The sequence below is a fragment of the Podarcis liolepis genome, assembly GCF_965112155.1.
Source record: "Podarcis liolepis genome assembly, chromosome: 13".
Lineage (NCBI taxonomy): Eukaryota > Metazoa > Chordata > Lepidosauria > Squamata > Lacertidae > Podarcis > Podarcis liolepis.
In genome coordinates, this window is record NC_139573.1 from 20,533,806 (window position 1) to 20,552,077 (window position 18,272).

At 47.1% G+C, this 18,272-nt stretch overlaps 1 protein-coding gene across 11 annotated transcripts in view; it reads right to left on the reverse strand.

Moving 5' to 3' along the window:
* Positions 1-18,272, reverse strand: part of BRSK1 (BR serine/threonine kinase 1) — a 54,795-nt gene that overhangs the window by 11,314 nt on the left and 25,209 nt on the right. For 5 of the 11 annotated variants that reach the window (XM_083471861.1, XM_083471862.1, XM_083471858.1 and 2 more), the window contains 10 exons: positions 14,147-14,287; positions 12,593-12,709; positions 10,127-10,160; positions 7,887-7,955; positions 7,046-7,192; positions 5,678-5,709; positions 4,731-4,895; positions 3,213-3,310; positions 2,186-2,336; positions 1,490-1,550 (listed from right to left, as the gene is read on the reverse strand). In XM_083471861.1, coding sequence (XP_083327987.1) covers positions 1,490-1,550; positions 2,186-2,336; positions 3,213-3,310; positions 4,731-4,895; positions 5,678-5,709; positions 7,046-7,192; positions 7,887-7,955; positions 10,127-10,160; positions 12,593-12,709; positions 14,147-14,287 — 1,015 coding nt within the window. The other 6 variants (XM_083471859.1, XM_083471867.1, XM_083471866.1 and 3 more) reach the window with 6 other exon arrangements.

Consider the following 18,272-nt stretch of genomic DNA (forward strand, 5'->3'; position numbering starts at 1 on the left):
GGCAGGCTGCAGTTCAAGGGCTGAGGTCTTCGCTGGCATGGAGGTGTCGTGCTGATCAAAGCTGCACCGGCTGGATTTCTGCCTTCTGTGCAGCTAGTAGCAACAAAGAACCTGCCTCCAAACAATAAAGGGCTTTGCCTACTTCCACAACAGCCAACACGCTGCACTGCCAATGCTACCTAGCCTACAGCTTGTTGCTACTTTTAGCCAAACCAACCATGGCATGAAGCACACACAGCAGAACCTCTTACAAATGCCTCCGTTTACTAAATTTCAGGCACAGAGCTCCCTGCCCTGCTCTTCTGGGGCTGCTGTTTGTTACCCCAGGAGAAAAACTGCAATTAGCAGCAAAGGCAAATAATAGCTGCATGCAGGGGAGCGGGGAGATTTAGATCAGGGCTGTGGGGGGAGCAAAGAGTTAAATCCCTTCTTTCCCATACCATGATCCCGATCTCGATTCCGCCCCCCCCAGCTGCTATTTAGAAACCAAGCACACACATGGGCAGATCATGTGCTTAATGCCATGCCTAGCTTGGTCCTTTGCCTTCCCTTTGATCACTTCAAACTGGTTTCTCCCCTTGCCTCCAACTTTCCAGATCTAGCTGTGGACCGGCCCACATTTTCAAGGCACCCCACCTCAAACTCTTGTTCCCACAGAACCTTGAGCCCTGTCCCTTTCACCGAACCCTCCCTGCATATACACCACACATTTAAAGCACATAGCTCCCCTCCCCCCCAAATCCTGGGAACTGTAACTTACTCCTCGCAGAGCTACGATTTTCAGCACCCTTAATGGACTGCAGTTTCCAAGATTCTGGAAGGGTGTGTGGGTGTGCTTTAAATGTGTGGTGTGTACACAGCCTCAGGCCTCTCTCTCTGACATCCCTCATCAAGTCTACACACGTCTTCTCTCCTTTTCTCTTTAAGGTCATTACTATCTTTCACTGACAGAGGCCAGGCATGTTTGAAAGCTAGGTACCAGGTGGCAATTCAACAGGTCCAGCTTTCTCCTGGCATGGGGATGCAACAAGGGGGGAGAGGGGCGCATGGGGGAGTGATATGCACTTGGCTAATTTTCTGCCTGCCATGTATGCAAGCCCCACTGTCAGGAGAACCAGCAATTGACTGAGCACCTCTTCCCAGTCCCTCTTCTTTGGAGGTCTTTAAGCAGAGGCTTGACAACCATATGTCAGGAGTGCTCTGATGGTGTTTCCTGCTTGGCAGGGGGTTGGACTCGATGGCCCTTGTGGTCTCTTCCAACTCTATGATTCTATGATTCCCTCCCCTCACCAACTTGAACTGAGTGCAAGATGAGATGTGAATGAGGCTGCTGGATCTGCAGATCTGTTTCCAAATCCCAGTCCCTCCAAAACCCACCCCCTCCCTTCCCTATGCCCCACAACATCTTTGCCCACCACCCCATCTTCTGCCCCTAATGTTTGTTTCCCTTCCCCAACGCTGTAATTTCTCCAATATCTCAGGTACTCACCCTGGGGCTACTGAGGGGACTGGAGGATAAGCCAGTGGAGGCACCACTTACAGATCGAGACCTGTTGGTTGGGGAGAAATCCATATTGAGGGTTAGTACCGTCTTGGGGGTCAGATGAGACACACAGGAAAAAAGCAGGAGGAGATACACAAAACTGTTTTTGCAGAAACAGCAGTAAGGGGAGCAATGCACTGTGTTTCTGTGCAGTTTTCAACACAACCAGCAGGGGCAGCAAAGATCAACAATGCACTAGGGCAATTCGAACAACTGAAGAATGGGACATGAAAGTGTTAATTCTAGATTTTAGAATGTTTTATCGTTTTACTGTTGTTAGCTGCTCTGAGCCCGGCTTCGGCTGGGAAGGGTGGGATATAAATTTAAAAAATGATGATGATGATGATGATTATACAAACTCTGTGTTTGCCTCCTTGGCAGAAACTATGTACTGTATTAAAAATGAAATGTTAACACAAAGAGCCAAAATAATTGCTCTACATGCAACTACCAGCAAGAGACAGCAAAGTTTTGTTAGTCCAGTAAACATACATTGAATTCCTCCTGCAGCCACTGGATGGCAACCAAACGTTAAAATATTTGCACTTCCCAGTTCCAGGAGCAGAGGAAGCACACACAAAAAAGGTAATGGCGCCTCCTAATGCCAGGCTGCAGAAGTGTCACTGCTAAACACGTACTCACCGCTGGCTATGTTGTGCCATCTCTATGGCCCGCCGGGCCGGAACAGGAGAACCGCCATCGGTGACGCTCAGAACTTCCATGGACTTCCGCTCAGGTCGGCGCTTTCCGTGTCGGTTCAGCATGGGTGAGTCGACTCGCTTCCGAGGAGGGTCTAGAATAAATGGGGGGGGGGGGGGAGAGAGACAGTACTTCAGTACTCGAGAGGAAGAGAGCCACATTTCCAAATACTCTGATGCCACCTCTCTCTTCCTCTCTCTTAGAATCATACAACTGTGGAGTTGGAAGGGACCCCAGGGGTCATCCAGTCCAACCCCCTGCAATGCAGGGATCTCAACTAAAGCACCCATAGCAGGTGGCCATCCAACCTCTGCTTTTTCAAACACACACACTGCTTTCACTCGGCCAGGGACAGAAATGTATTGGGCGAGGGGGTAATGGTGACGAGAAATGCAGTTCTCAGGGCACCAACAGAAGTCTGCAATGCATTCAGTGACAGGATGCACAAAAATCCAGCTCTCGCTTAGATGTGGTGGCAACAGTGGGATGCTTGGGGGAGAATGTCTTCAAGGACTGTGCCCTAGAGTAGTTTAGAGCAGGTGTCGGGAACCTTTGGCCAACCAGATGTTGCTGGACTACAGCTCCCATCAGCCTGAGCAAGCAGGGCCAATGGGTAGGGAGGTGGGAGCTGTAGGTCAGCACCATCCAGAAGGCCAAAGGTTCCTCACACCCAGTTGCATAGGTGACAACACCTGTTCATTGCCTTTCAGATCTTTCCAGGTTCCCCAACACAGACAAAATCCCCAAATGAGACATGGAAAGAGGGAGGGAGTCCTTGGAGGTTGCCTATCAACCCAGCAGCATTTTCTCAAGGGCCGTTGTTAAGAAGGGGGCTCCAGGGTGTTCCAAAAATGTCTTTTGGATCCTCCGGCAGAACTGTGTCTGTCGGCATCTCCCTGGGATTCCTGGGAACAAGCCTCCCACTCCCGCACCCTGACGGGTGTCGGGAACGGGCTCCCTGACATCTCACCAACATCGTTGCGCGGAGGCAGATCCTCATCCTCGCAGCTGGGATATCTCTCTTTGCGGTCAAGGAGCAGATAGTAGATCATTTTCTCCTGGTTCTCCCTGAAGTGGAGAGGGGGACAAATTGAGGGAACAGGGTCAGGATGCAGGCAGCAGCTTCCTCCCCACAAACCCAAATATTTATGCTTAACACACACACCCTCCCTGCTGCTTCCTGATTCTTCTGTTTTTCATCAATGCTTTTGCCAAGAACCAAACCTCAGCCCTCCTTCACCTCTCATAGAACACACCCATGCCACAAACCTATGGGCAGTTTGAGCCAGTGTGCAAAAGTTGTTGCAACTTCTCTCAAAGAACTATGGGAACTGTAGTTTTGCAGGAGTGCTGAGACTTCTCTGTGAGAACAATCCTAGCTTCAGGAACTTCCAGAAAACCTATTCATTCAGCATTCACCCTGATTTGTTTGCAGGGAGGTTAGATAACGTTGCATCAAAGCAAGTGGTGCTCCCCCTTTATTGTTTATGTTTGATAAAAAAGTTCTACAGCACCAGTAAACTATGCGTTAGGAAAGCAAGTGTTACTCCACATTGTCTAATGCCTTTTCCTGTCACTTTCCTTCTTGCAGAAAGTCCGATCTCTGTGGGAAGTGGGTTTGTTGCTCAGAACGTCCCAATCAACTATAAACCTGAATTTGCCTGCAAATGATGGAATCTCACCCTCAAACAGCAGCTGTCTGGAAGCCCCCTTCCTCCTATAGCTCCCAATTCCTAGCGGGAAACCTAAGCTGCCTACAACCATTTTACACACCAGTCATAAGCTCTGAAGCACATGAGACCACCATCTTGGTGAGGCAAAGCAGGTCTGGTTTTTGGTCAGTGCCTGGATGGCTGACTCCCTGGGAAACACACGTATCTCACCTTGGGTTCCAAGGAGGAAAGAAAGGTGAGATACAATAAAATAAATATATGTACAGCTAGGGAGAGGAAGGTGCTCCAGAAGGTCATAACCACAGCCCAAAGGATTATTGGTCACCCTCTCCCACCTTTGGAAGAACTGTACGGTTCCCGTTGCCTTAGGAAAGCAAACAACATCCTGCAGGATCCATCTCACCCGGGATACAGTCTGTTTGCACTACTGCCTTCTGGCAGGAGGTATAGAAACATCAAGTCAAGGACAAATAGACTGAAAAACAGTTTCTATCCAAGAGCTGTGGCCTTTTTGAATGCTGTAACTCGATAGTGAGACCTGGGAGTTTGATGGGTGTGGGTGTGGGTGTGGTTGGAAGGTGGTTTGTTTGGTTGTTGCTGTTGTTTTGCTTTTGTTGTTTTTAAGGGATGGCATCCAATTTCGTTGCACTTGTGCAATGTTGCACTAGTGTAATGACAATAAAGAATCTATCTATCTATCTATCTATCTCCCCCAAAGCATTCCTCCACTAGTTCAGTGCATCCCCACAGTGCAATGTGCAAAACGTTAGACAGGCTCTCCTTCCCCATTCCTGCCACGTGCCCCAATCTCTCACCCCTCGGTCTGCAGCTCCTGCTTCAACTTATTCTTGTCGCGGAAACAGCCAAGGGAGTGCATGCTCTCCAGCACGTCGGGGTCCAGCTCGCTGACTGACTGAATCCGCCGGATGGCCACCTTCCTAGGAATTGGCTGCTCTGGCTCTGGTTCATTCTTACCTCCCCTGGGAGAAAAGAAGCACAGATCACGTAAGAGGAAAGTAAGGCTGGCTAAAGGCAACTATCAACCTCAGGTTGGCAAATGCTAGCCAGCCTGGCTTTATATTTTCACAGTGGAGTGTGCATGTCAAATTTCGAGGTTGGGTTTAGGGTTGTCGCTTTTCTTCCCCCCATGCAATTTTTTTTACAATTAATTGTATGTATAACAATTAATACTGTACGTATAACAAAGCACGGCTTTTGTCATGATCTAGGGTCCAGAAAAGAACCTATTTATTACGTATCTATGGAAATACTGTTTCAGGATTCTATTTTGCACCAGCATTTTAGTATTGTTGTAACAGCTTATAGCCAAAAATAAATAAAACAAACGCACTATAATGAATATGACTTTCACTTTTCTGGCGCTCATGGATACAAAGCTATGTCTAGACACATTTAAGCTGGAAGCTCAGACATCAATGAGATGGATCTAGGGCAGGGTTCCCAAAACTTGGGTTTCCAGCTGTTTCTGGACTAAAATCCCCATCATCCCTGACTAGCTAGGGATGGTGGGAGTTGTAGTCTGAAAACAGCTGCAGACCCAAGTTTGGAAACCCCTGATCTGGAGGAAGGGTCACAGTTGCCAGGGATGTATTTGACTGAGAAACTATTTATACTCTGCCCATTTCCTGGGTTCAGTTTCTCCATGTGCCCTCCCACCTCACACACACATATCTCCACCCAGCAAAGCCAGAAAATATTGGGACTTGGTGGGAATCAAAGAGAAGGATCTGGAGGTACTCACAAGAACCATGGGTGCTTCTGGATCTGTTCCAGCTAAAGTCGCCACATGGAGGGGGGGGGAAACAACAACATTAGAAACTTTTTCTCCCTAAATCATCTATAAATGCAATCTCTACAAGTCTACTCAAAAGAAAGCCTCACTGAGGTTGGCGAGGCTTAGTCCCAGGAAAGTGGATGTCGGAACTGAAGAGCTCCCCATCCAAAACTATGTCATTGCTTCGCTTCCAACTAAGGGTGGGCAAATCTACCAGTTTTTGGTTTCTGATTTGTCCAGTCTTAAGTCCACTCCCCACATTTCTGCATCACTTTGCAGGGAGGGGGCAATTTAAAAACCCTCATGAAAACTCATCAGCATTTTAATGGTTGGATGGGAGGTTGCCTGCTCTTGCAGTCACACTCCCTCTGAAGAAACAGGAATGCAGCCTGGGGGTACTCCTGGATCCTTTGCTGTTGCTCGAGACTCAGGTGGCCTCAGTAGCACAGAGTGCCTTCCATCAGCTTCAGGTGGTGGCCCAGCTGTGTCCTTATCTGGACAGGGATAACCTACCTTCTGTCATCTATGCTCTGGTAACCTCCAGGTTAGATTACTGCAGAGCGTTATCTGTAGGGCTTAGAAACTTCAGCTGGTGCAGAATTTGGCCACCAGGTTGCTCACCGTGGCAATATAGTTTAAGCATATAACACCAATTCTAGCCCAACTGCACTGGCTGCCAATTAGTTTCCAGTTCTTATTTTTATTATGTATTATTTTCTCATGTTGTGAACCGCCCTATGATCTTTGGACGAAGTGGGTATACAATTTTGATTAATAATAATAATAATTTATCCTAATATCTACATTTTTGCAAAGCATATTTTCTCTAGTACTTATATTTTCCCTAATATAATGCAATTTGTATGTCACACACACACACACACACATATGGATAGTTATACCTCTATATGTCACTTCTTTTTGTTTCGTTTTGTCTCCATTGTTTTCTGTGTAATTTGTTTGCACAAATGTGTAATTCTGTGAAATTTGTTTGGAAAAATTGAAGTAATGTGTACAAGAATACATGAAGTGTGCCTTAGAAAAAGCATTTTTTGGTAAATATTTTTTCAACTACAATTCTGTAAATTTTAAATATATTTGTAAATGTTTATACACACCTTACATTAATATATCCATTTTCCAAATACATTACTCAGCTGCATGAGTGCACTGAAAAATTCAGAGAATTGAGAATTTCAAAAAGATGGCTGTCTCTTGGTTCATACATTGTTTTGGAAAATGCAGATCAGGTGAATTCGCCTTTAAAGGAAAAACGAATCAAATGTCTTCCCCTAACCCTACTTTAACAGCGTTTGCACCGCCGGGATTACTCACACTGAGTCTTTTCTCGGGCTCCACCTCAATCATGCCCCGCAGGAGGTTCTGGCAGTCGGGCGGGATGAAGTGGGGCATATGGAAGATCCCCCGCTTCACCTTCTCAAGCAGCTGGCGTAGGTTGTCGTCGTCAAAGGGTAGCGCTCCCTGCAGGACAAAGGGCGAGAGAACCGACCCCAAAATGAAAGCTCACACAGATTTTTCAGTATTGAGAGTTCAAATGCAGAATGGGTTTGTTTTGTTTTTTGCATTTAAATTCAAGTTCTAGATGTTGGGCACTTAGTGCCACCTGTCCCTTCCAGGAGAGGTTCATCAGGCACCCTCGCTTTTGACTTGTAGATCTTGATCTTTTTACACTGGCAAGCCTTTGTAACCATTTCATTTTTATTTTTTGGAATAGTTAATGGCTATCTGTATTGTTTTCAATTGCTGTTTTATGTTTCAGTGTTGTGCTCCACCCCAATACTTTGTGATGTGGCAGCACAGAAATGTGTTTGTAAATAAATAAAGCACATGCAACTCAGAGATGGGAGACCTGTGGCTTTCCGGATGTTGTTGGACTACAACTCCCATCATCTCTGACTATCGGTCGTGCCAGCTGGGGCTGATGGGAGATGAAGTCCAACAATACCTGGAGGTATTCACATCAGTGAACTTCAGTCCATCATGTCCATTAGTTTCAAGAGGTCTGCTCTGAGTAGGACCAGCATTGGACATAGGTTGCTATGAGCACAGCGTTGGGCATAGGTTGCTCTTTGCCTCTGCCACAGCGAGGACAACATGGTGGGGGGCGGGCAGGGGGTGTTAAATAGCCCGGCAATTTACTGGGGAGCAGCCTTACCACCAGCAGGGCAAAGAGGATGACTCCGCAACTCCACATGTCAGCGCGACGTCCATCGTACTTCTCCCCCTAAGGAGTGAAGAGCAGAGAGATTTGGTGGGTTGGCAGCTTGGGAGGGCAGGGGCAGGACAGGGAAAGCTTGGCTGGGAATGAATGACAGACAATAAAGAAATCAGAGTGGAGAGTGGAAGGCTCGCCCAAGTGTTAAGAACAGGCGGGAAGGGGATATATCTCCATAAGGATGAGAAGACCTTGTCTCTCGACACCTGCCCCAACTCCTCCTGCCCTCGCTTGGTCCATTACTCAGCAAGCTCTATTGTCTCCTGGCTCCAGTCTATGGCCATCAAGAAGGGATCAAAATTTCCCCATCTTCCAGGACCGGTTGATGTTCCCCTTCCCCAATACCCTCCACAAGCAGTAGTGGCTGCTGCAGTGGAGCAGAGCCACCCTCTCAACATTGGCTTTGCTGCAGCTTATGCAGACAGGGCTGGCATGTGCTGGTGGCACAGCTGGGCTGTGTGAATGACACGCCAACACAGCCAATCGGGCACTCGCACCAGTGTCTCTCTGCAGCCCCGACCTTGCAGCCGCCCTGACCCAGCCTTGTCCAGGTGAGCTGCACCAGGAGGGTGACTCTGCCCCTCAGTCATCTGCCACTGTTCACAAGTGGGTGGTGCTTCTTCCCAGCATCAAAAACGTCTTATTTCTGGGGGAAGGAATTCAGTAGATATCCTCCAGGTCACTGAATTTAAATTTCAGATCTAGCAGCTCTGGAATGAAGATTATGCTGCTTTAAGACAGTTGAAGTTTTTCAGAAGAAGCTACCATATTGTACAGAGCAAGGCCTTACTAAAGCAGGGATGGGGAATCTATGGGCCTCTATCGTGGGACTACAACTCCCATCAGCCCTGGTCAGCTGGACAGGGCTGATGGGAGTTGGAGTCCAACCGTGCCTGGAGGCAGGTCGCAGGTTCCCCTTCCCAGCATAAAGGGTGTGAGGGATGAGAGACAAGCAACTACCAGTCACCTCCAATAACACCTTCCCCTGTCCAACCCCACATATAATTAGAGCAGTCGCCAAGTTAAAAAAGGAAAGGTAAATTTATAATATGAATTGTAGTTGATTAATCAATTAATTACTCGCTTAAATCTACGCAAATGTGAATATAAGTGGGGGGAATCGTTCTACAAAATGGCATACTTTACTCCGTTATTAAATTACACAAGCCTGCATTGTACCAAGCACCATCCTGGATACATGACCTTTCACACATAGGAAGGGGTGTCTCTTTTAAAATGCTGCTTGCTATCTGCAGTTTGTTACATCCTTATAGGAAGAAAAATTGAACTGGGTCCACGCAAATGCTACAATCCTATATACCTTTTTTCCAACCCGAGGATCGCCTTTCCTTCTGGGCGACCTTCTGGGGGCCACATGCCAGGGCTGGGCAGGGCCAGAGGCAAAAGTGGGCAGACCGAGACATGTGAAATTTGCCTTTCTGCAGAAGGCTATTTTCCACACCCACCTCCCTACCCTCCATCTAGACAAACAGGAAGCATGACCAGAGCCCAAGGACAAATTCCAGCCAGGCAAAAACACTTGAGGAGGGTGTGGATCATGTCTGGTGAAGGCTGTGGCTCTGGATGGACTGTGGCCTGGGGAGAGCCCTGAGGGCCAGGCAGAGAGGCCTGGAGGGCCACATTTGACCCCCGTCCCTGCTATAACCTGTGAAGAACTCCCATTCAACTTGATGGGACTTAACCTCTGAGTTGACAAACATAGGATTGTACTGTGAGTTAGTTGCCCATAAGTCCCACTGGAATCAATGGGTGTTAAGTCAATCACCAATACCTTTTCACATTTATTTAAATGGGATGTAAGCGCAACTAGTTTGGTTTGAATTCGACCCACTTCTGAAATCCGTTGACTGATTCAACAGAGTCTCCTTTCAAGTCAACCAAAACTGCTCCCCACTTTCTTGTTTTAACAAATTAAGCAACCAACCGTTCAATCCTATACATGCCTACTCAGAAATCAGCCCCACCCAGATCCATGGGGCTTATTCCATGGCAAATGGGTAGAAGATGATGACATATGACTGGGAAGCCGTTACCCCAACCCAAGTGAAGCCTGGGGCCAGGCTTGACGGACCCCCTGGTTTGATCCCTGGGCAAGAGGGAAGGGAAGGAGATGCCATCAAGGCAGGGGAGGGGTGTGGGCACTAGGCCTGAGTCCTTACCTTGATCACCTCAGGACATGCATAGTGAGGAGAACTGCAGCCCAGCATTGGGGGCAGAAAAGAGAAAGACAGAGAGACAGAGGAAGAGTGAAACGCAGGAGAAAGCAGACCCCCCCCCAGGGCCTCGGGTTCAAACAGGCATGTGAAGAGGAGCCTGCGGGACTTCTTCCCACCCACCCACAAGAACACTGCCCCCAAAACCTAAGATGTATTTGTGGAGGGAAAATGCCCCCCCGTTCATTCTTGTCCCACAAGTGCTGGGAGGTTTCAGTTGCCAGGTCCAGGAGGCTGGCCACGAGGAGGCAAGAAGAGAGACTGAGGCAGCGAAGGAGCCTGCACATACATTTAAAGCGCATTTAGCACACATTTGGTAAGGTAAAGGTAAAGGACCCCTGGACGGTTAAGTCCAGTCAAAGGCGACTGTGGGGTTGCGAAGCTCATCTTGCTTTCAGGCCGAGGGAACTGGCGTTTGTCCACAGACAGCTTTCCGGGTCATGTGGCCAGCATGACTAAACCGCTTCTGGCGCAACAGGACACAGTGACGGAAACCAGAGTGCACAGAAATGCTGTTTACCTTCCTGCTGCAGCGGTACCTATTTATCTACTTGCACTGGCACGCTTTCGAACTGCTAGGTTGGCAGGAGCTGGGACAGACCAACAGGAGCTCACCCTGTCGCGGGGATTTGAACCGCCGACCTTCTGATCAGCAAGCCCAAAAGGCTCAGTGGTTTAGACCACAGTGTCACATGCATCTCCCTAGTATACATTTAAAGCACGTGAACTAGCACACATGAAGCACATGGAACAACTCCTCAGCCTTCCTTGGCACTGCCCTCCATTTTCTTCTGGGGAGTGTCATCACATTGACACCATACATTTAAGGCTCATTTAAAGCACACAGCTCGCCCCCAAAGAATCCTGGGAGCTGTAGTTTGTTAAGAGTGCTAGGAATTGTTGCTGTGTGGAGGGTAAGGAACAGTTCCCAGGATTCTCCAGAGGAGGTCATGTATTTTAAAATTATGGCAGGTATGTAGCCAAATGTGTGCTAAAAGTGCTTTGAATGCATGGTGTTGATGCTGTGATGGTGGAAGTACTTTGGGTGTGAGAGGGTGGTTTTCTTGGGGAGGGGGGTCTGCCTATACATCACACCTGCATTTACAGCAGCTTACAAAAAAGGAAAAAGCAACTTAAAAGAAAAATAATTCAAATAAAATACAGATTATAAACATTCAAAAAACAACTGCAAATTTTATAAAGGATGTGCAGTCATGCGGCTGCAACTAGGCAATCTCAAAGCATTTCCTCCACTTCCTCCCAGAACGAAATATGTCCCAGCTTTGAGGCTAAAGAGCTGGCAAGCGGAGTTCACTTTCGGGCCAAAAAACCAATCGTGGTATTATTCATGCTATCAGTAGTTACGTGATTTAAAAACAACAACAAAACAAAGCATATTTCAGCTGGGGGAAGTAAATTCAGATTTAGACCGTGACATGAAGACTAAGACATGCCTTAACCACAGTCCCCATCTGGACCAGGCTTTCCCACAGCTGCTATTTGTCCCAAAAGAGATGTTGCCATTGTCACCAAATAGAAGCCAGAGAGGTGCGAGGGCTGATCAGAACTGGAACAGGGCACAGTGTTAAAGCCCCGCTCCCCTGACACCACAGTCCCGACCTGGATCGGGGGTGGGAGGGCAAGCACACAGTGGCTGCTATTTCCTTTTTTAAAAAAAAAATAATTCACAAAATTACAAATTGTGTGACTGACGTTACGTTCAGTTTGGACAGTGCTGAACTTGAGAAGCTGCAGTGTGAAAAACCAGAGCCCACATCTGTCTTCTTTTTGCTAGCATATTTTTTTTTCTTTTCCAGATTGGCGGCCTTAATGGGAGAGTGACTAGTAGGGCTACCAATCGGGTTTGGGAATCCCAGAGCAGGGGGTGGAGCAAGGGAGAGCTGTGGTGGTGTGGGCCAGACAAAGTGGTGAATTACTATACCTAGGTTCCCTGGGAAGGGTATAAGAGCACAGCACAGGGATAGGTGGGAGGGTCGACCTATGGCAACACAGCCAAGGTGGCATAGCTCATGTCATTCCTTGGATGAGCCCCTTGTGCCACTCTATTATAGGGCTGGCAAATCCCCCCAAAATCCACCCCTCTGCAGGGGTGATTCACATACTATACAGGAGATGTTTCTGATTTCTGGATACTCCAGTGAACCCCGTCATGTGTGAAAAGGAAGCACATTTCTTAAAAAGACATGCACCAGCTTCTCTGGGTTTGCAGACATGTGCTTCCTTCCCGCTTCACGTTTTATGGTATTCCCTGCAGGAAACACCTGCGGTGCTTTTGGTGTTCCTGCCAAACAAGGATCAACTGATGCCCGACTCCTCATCCTCATCCTCGTCTCTTTCGTGGCGTTGTGTGCAACCCTCCAATCAGCCCTCCACACGTAGAGGTTGGCTCACCCACAACTTGTTTCCAGCAGGCTATCTCCGACCTGCAGGGAGGCCATGCCGAAATCTGCAATCCGGATATTGTTCTTCTCATCCAGCAACAAGTTCTCCGGCTTCAAGTCTCGGTGGCTGGGGAGGTCCAAACAAAATGAACAGAGACTGGTCAGCAGGAGACACAAAAGGCACATGCACGCGAAACATCCCTTGCAGTCAAGTAGCTACATCTGGGATTATCCCAGTGAAGGAAATGCGATCAGAATGGACTTGCTTTTCCCCGCCCCTTGAGCAGGTTTTTTAAACACAGGTGCTGAATCGGACCTGTGGCCCAGTGGCCAGGGAATGTGCTGGATTTCAGAGAACCCAAGCTTTCTTTTTGAAACAGGAACAAGTTTCTAGTTGCCATGGCTATGGAAATGGCATTGGGGCTTGCTTGCTTGCTTGCTTGCTTGCTCAGAATACGAAGTAGCTATCCCAGAGTTGCTACCCTGAGAAATCATCCAAAACACACAATAAACAGCAGGGTGTTTCAGCTAGCCCTCCTTGCTGACTCTCCTGGGTTATTCACAATTCACCATGTTACCCTACTACAGAAACTGTCCTGCGTACTAAGATCAGGGCAAAGTAAGTCAAGAGCTCCTGAAGTGGCCAGAGATTTTTTTGTACTTTGCTCACTTCAGCCTCTCCTCAGTGAATCTGAAACTGAAGCTGCAAATTTCAATCAACCTAAGCCTACAATTGTTGCGACGAGAGTTGCCAACTTATCACTGTCTTTGCACCCCTGAACAGCAGCTCAATATGCGGAACAGAGTAGGTAATGGCTTTTCCTTGGGTTGGTTGGGCTGTTCAGGCCTCACTATCTGACCCCTAGGACTCTCTCAGAACCCCACCCCGCTTTCCAGGCTATACCCATCACTGGCCTCTGCTTCATGCCTTTCTCACAAGCTCCTTGAGCTTTGCTAATGCCTCTTGTTTGCCTTGGAGGAAAGACGGAGAGAGAAGTGTAGGCAGAGAGAGAAACCTCTGGCTTTTGAACAGCTGGGACATAACCTACTGGACAAAGGCTAAGACTGGAGTCACAGCCAATGCTCCACCCACTTTTGCCTTTAGCCACAACCACAACCGGCACAGGGCCCCCAGAAAAGTTGCCCACAAGGCAATGTGGTCCTTAGACTGAAAGAGGCTCCTCACTCTGGTTGTACAGCCACAAAGCACATTTCAATGGTCCATAAGGTAGTGGAAGATCCAAACACAGTCTCAGCGACTCAGGGATGGGACAGCATGATGGTTATGATGATGATTAAATAAATAGACAGGTAAGCTGTTATTTTGATAGCTCAAAGTGGCTTACAAAATGAGGACTTTGAAATAAAGCATCATAGACAGAATACAACACAATCAATACTTACACAATACCAAGGGAACAAAATGCTATGGCAGCAGAAGAAAAATAAACCATAAGAAAAATCATTTCCCCCCTTTCCTGCTGGGGAAAAAAAGAGCTACCTAGCAATATGTGATAACAGCAACAGGCAATGAGCAGCCGAGGAGAAGAGGGAAGATACTCACCATATAGAATAGCTATGGCAGAAATCCAAAGCTGAGACAATTTGTCGGAAAAACTTCCTGGCTTCCTTGGGTGTGAGGCGTCCCTTCTTCACCAAGTAGTCAAAGAGTTCCCCTCCTGAGACATGTTCCAAGACAAGGTATCTGACGCGGAAGGAGGCAGAGGGACCGAGAAGCAGGGAAAATCGGGAAAGAGGTCATGAAAATCCATCGGGCCCCCTGTGGAGAACAACCTCACCGAATTCCTTCTAAGCTGGAGCAACTGCAAAGCAGGCTGGGAGAAAAGAAAGCTGAATGCTTTGCCACAGAAGGTGGATGGGAAACCTGGTGCCTTCCAGATGTTGTTGGACTACAACTCACATCACCCCAGATCTTTGGCAACGCCGGCTGCGGCTGATGGGAGTTGGAGTGCCAACATCAAGATGGCGATAGGTTGCCCATCCCTGCTATAGAATGAGCAGTTCAATGTCTCTTCAAGTCACTTTTGGGTAAGATGAATTACCGGCTGTTATGCAATCCCAAACGCTGTGCAGACACCAGCTGTTGTAGCTGTAGAACCCAAAGGAGAGAAGCCACAGCTGTTGCAAACATGACAAAATTGCCTCATGGAAAGCACTTCTCTGAAATAAAAACTGGGCAATGTACAAGTCATGGGTGGTAGCAGCGGCTTCACACTTTGCTTAGTTGCATCTGCACTGAGGAAAGTGTAACCAGCCCCAGCTTCCCAGCCGGCATACTGTGTACACACCACATGCAGCTAAATACACATGTGTGCAATCTCACACAGGACTGTTGACATTACATTAAGCATGCCATATATTAAACATATGAGTGTCGTTCAGCCCGGACACTGAGGTCCAGCTTCAAGGGCCTTCTGGCGGTTCCCTCCCTGTGAGAAGTGAGGTTACAGGGAACCAGGCAGAGGGCCTTCCCATCAGATGTCAAGGAAATAAACAACTATCTGACTTTTAGAAGACATCTGCAGTCAGACCTGTTTAGGGAAGCTTTTAAGGTTTGATGTTTTATTGTGTTTTTAATAGTCTGTGGGAGCAGCCAGATGGGTGGGGTATAAATAGTAAATTGTTATTATTATTATTGTTATTATTATTATAAGTGCTTTCCACGCCATGTCTAAAGTGGTCTTTGGCTCTCAGGACATTACAGCAGTTTGCAACAGCATGAACCTAGGCATTTCTGCTTGGAAGTAAGTCCCTGCGGTGTTCAATGGTTCTCACTCTCAATTTTACATCATATGGCGCTCCTAGGCATAATTATTCAGCAATAAGGTCCCATCAGTTCAATGACCTGGTTTGCACAGTATGCCAAACCATGGATTGTTTAGCCTAACTAAGGTTTCTCTGAATATGTCAACCTGGCCCAACAGACTAACCACGTGAAACCATAGTTTATGGTTGACTTTTGGAATTGTGGCTTTTTAAAACTATGGTTTGCTGTTATGTCCAGCCTTCTTAATTGGACTTTGTTTGGCCACCCCGTCCCAGATCCACACCAAGCTCCAAAGGCATTGCTTGGCAAAAAGCAGCTGGAAAGCAAACCAAGCTCTGGAGAAACAAGCTATGGTTTGTTTGGCTGTCTGTGAGGCAACTTACAGTTTGTTGAACATGATTAAAACAAACCACGGTTTAGCATTATGTTGGAACTCAGTCCTGAGTAGATGCATTCAAGATTGCCCTGCGCCACCACCACTAATATTGCTATTGTTATTAATATTTCTATAACACCGTTCACCTGAGTATCACAAGGCAGTATACAATATAAAAACACAAAAATTAATAACAAAAACAATACCCCCCCCTACAATTTAAAAGGCCATAGATTTATTATTATACCTCCCGTCTCCCTACCAAGTAAATTACAGTACATTTCAAGTCCACGTCAACTTAATTCTCAAAGGTTGTAACGGGGAAGCCTAAGGGTACACTGGACAAAAGTGATTTAAAAAACAACAACCAAAAATCTATATTGAGAGAGCTTGGAAGTTTCTTTACTCTTTCCCCACTTCACACACACAAAATAGTTTTTGCCAATAAAGAAGACCTCTTATTCAGGCACAGATTAAAGTAGTTGCAGGCCCCAAGCACTCTCATAATTGTAGCCCTCCAACACAGACCAAGTGATAGATATTTATGTTATATAGGTCCCATAATCTCTAGAAACAAGAGAACACTGCAAGGCTCTCTTTGCTTGCACTACTCTCCATTGAGAATGAGCTTTTGCAAAATAATTAAAAATTAAAAAAATGAAAGTCACCTGTGATTTTGCCAGCGAAAGCAGCCTCAAAGTTAATATTTAATTTACATTTACTTAAGACGTAATATACCTGTATGTCGAGGAATGATTTCATAAACTGCTAAACCAAATAACCTGCTTTAATTGGATTTTTTGTAGGCCTCAAACTTTTCCATAGGCCCTTGGGAGTTTCGTAGGCCCCAGGCACTGAGGTCTATTTTCCCTAACGGAAAATACCCTACCTATAGGTAATACACAAAGGGGTTGGAGAGAGGAAGAAGCTGCCCGGAGGAAACATTTTGAATTTCATTTCAAATGGTTCTACAATGCAAAATTATTTCCTCAAGGCAGCAGCCTCTTCCTCCAACCTTTCTCTCCCTCACTCACACAAACACCTCCTCCCATTGTGTCAGCGGGAGGAGGATGACAAAGAGAGCTTATGTGTGGGGATTGCCAGTTGTCTGGCACTGCCTGGTATTCTGGACGGCCCTCTCGCACACGACACACACACACACACACACCACACACACACATGTTCACAGAGGCTCTGCCGCTCTGGCGATCTTCACACGCATGCAGCAACACAGCTATCTCCTACCTAGGAAACCACCCCACGGTGCCAAGAATTTCAGAAGCAGATGGGATCGCCAAACACTTTTCTTTTTTAAAAAACGTGTTATTTTACGGATCCCGTCCCTCTGCCTTTAACAGCAGACTCGACACGCAGAAACCAGGCGTCTACTCTCACCTGATCTCCGCAAATAAATGTTTCGGCAGCTAATATTTCTGTCACACTGAACATTAAACACACACAAAAATAGTCGGTTTGCTCAGCCTGTGGCTCCCGCCGTGTGTACACACAACATGAAACACAAACCCACGCCTAGCCAGCACCTGCCTTGTCGTTTCTTAGCAAACAATGTCGTTTCGATGTGGCTTTCCTCCCCCACCCCCCTGAACCAGCTTCAAATCCGGATGGAGAAAAAGAAGCACCTAGCTGCCAGCAATGCGTCTGTGCAAAAGGGAGCAGTGGGTTTTGTGGAGGTGTGAAGGGGGGAGAGGACTGGCGGTGCTTTGGGTTTGAGCGCAGAGAAAGGAGGAGACCAGCTCTGAGCATGACAGAAGCATGAACCGGCTCCACAACCGCACAGGCTATTATTTATCACATGTTGGCATCCTGGCTTCCAGTGGCCATATGTATGGCCTGGCGAGCGCACCAAAGTAGGCCCAAAGCCAGAAACGCAGTTGCAGCAAGGGAGGGGAAATCATTGCAGAACAGCCAGAAACATAGACGCCAGCCGCCTAACCACGTTTAAAATTACTTCTCAGGGTCAGACTTCGCATTATTATATTAAGCACGCTCCTTTTAAGAAGTGATTAAGGCCCAGCAGCCCCCTTTCTTAACAACCAATGAAAAAAGCTGCTATTTGTCCCTGAAGATGCTATTATGGAGGGGATTTTTGGCAAGGAAGCAGCACAAGGTCAAAGAATTAAGTTCCCTTCCCTGCACCAATGCCCCAATCCTGCTCAGGACCTCTTGTGGCTGCTTTTTTTATTAAGAGAGAGTCGTGGAAGGTCGTTTTCTAAGTTGTTCAACGTTAACATGGCCTCTAGGGAGCAATTCAGTATAACCCTGCCAGCATGCTTTTTCCTCATCTCTCCACAGGTAAAAGGGAAGGAGGCTAAGCATGCAAACACATTTAAAATATGTGACTTCTCCCAAAGATTCCTGGGAACCATAGTTTGATGAGGGTGCTGGGAGCTGTAGTTATGTGAGGGGGGTACTCTACAGTTCCCAGGATTATTTGGGGGAAACCAGTGCCTTTTTCCTTAAAAAAAATGTTTAGTGGTACTCTCAATTTCCTACTCATATTGAAAT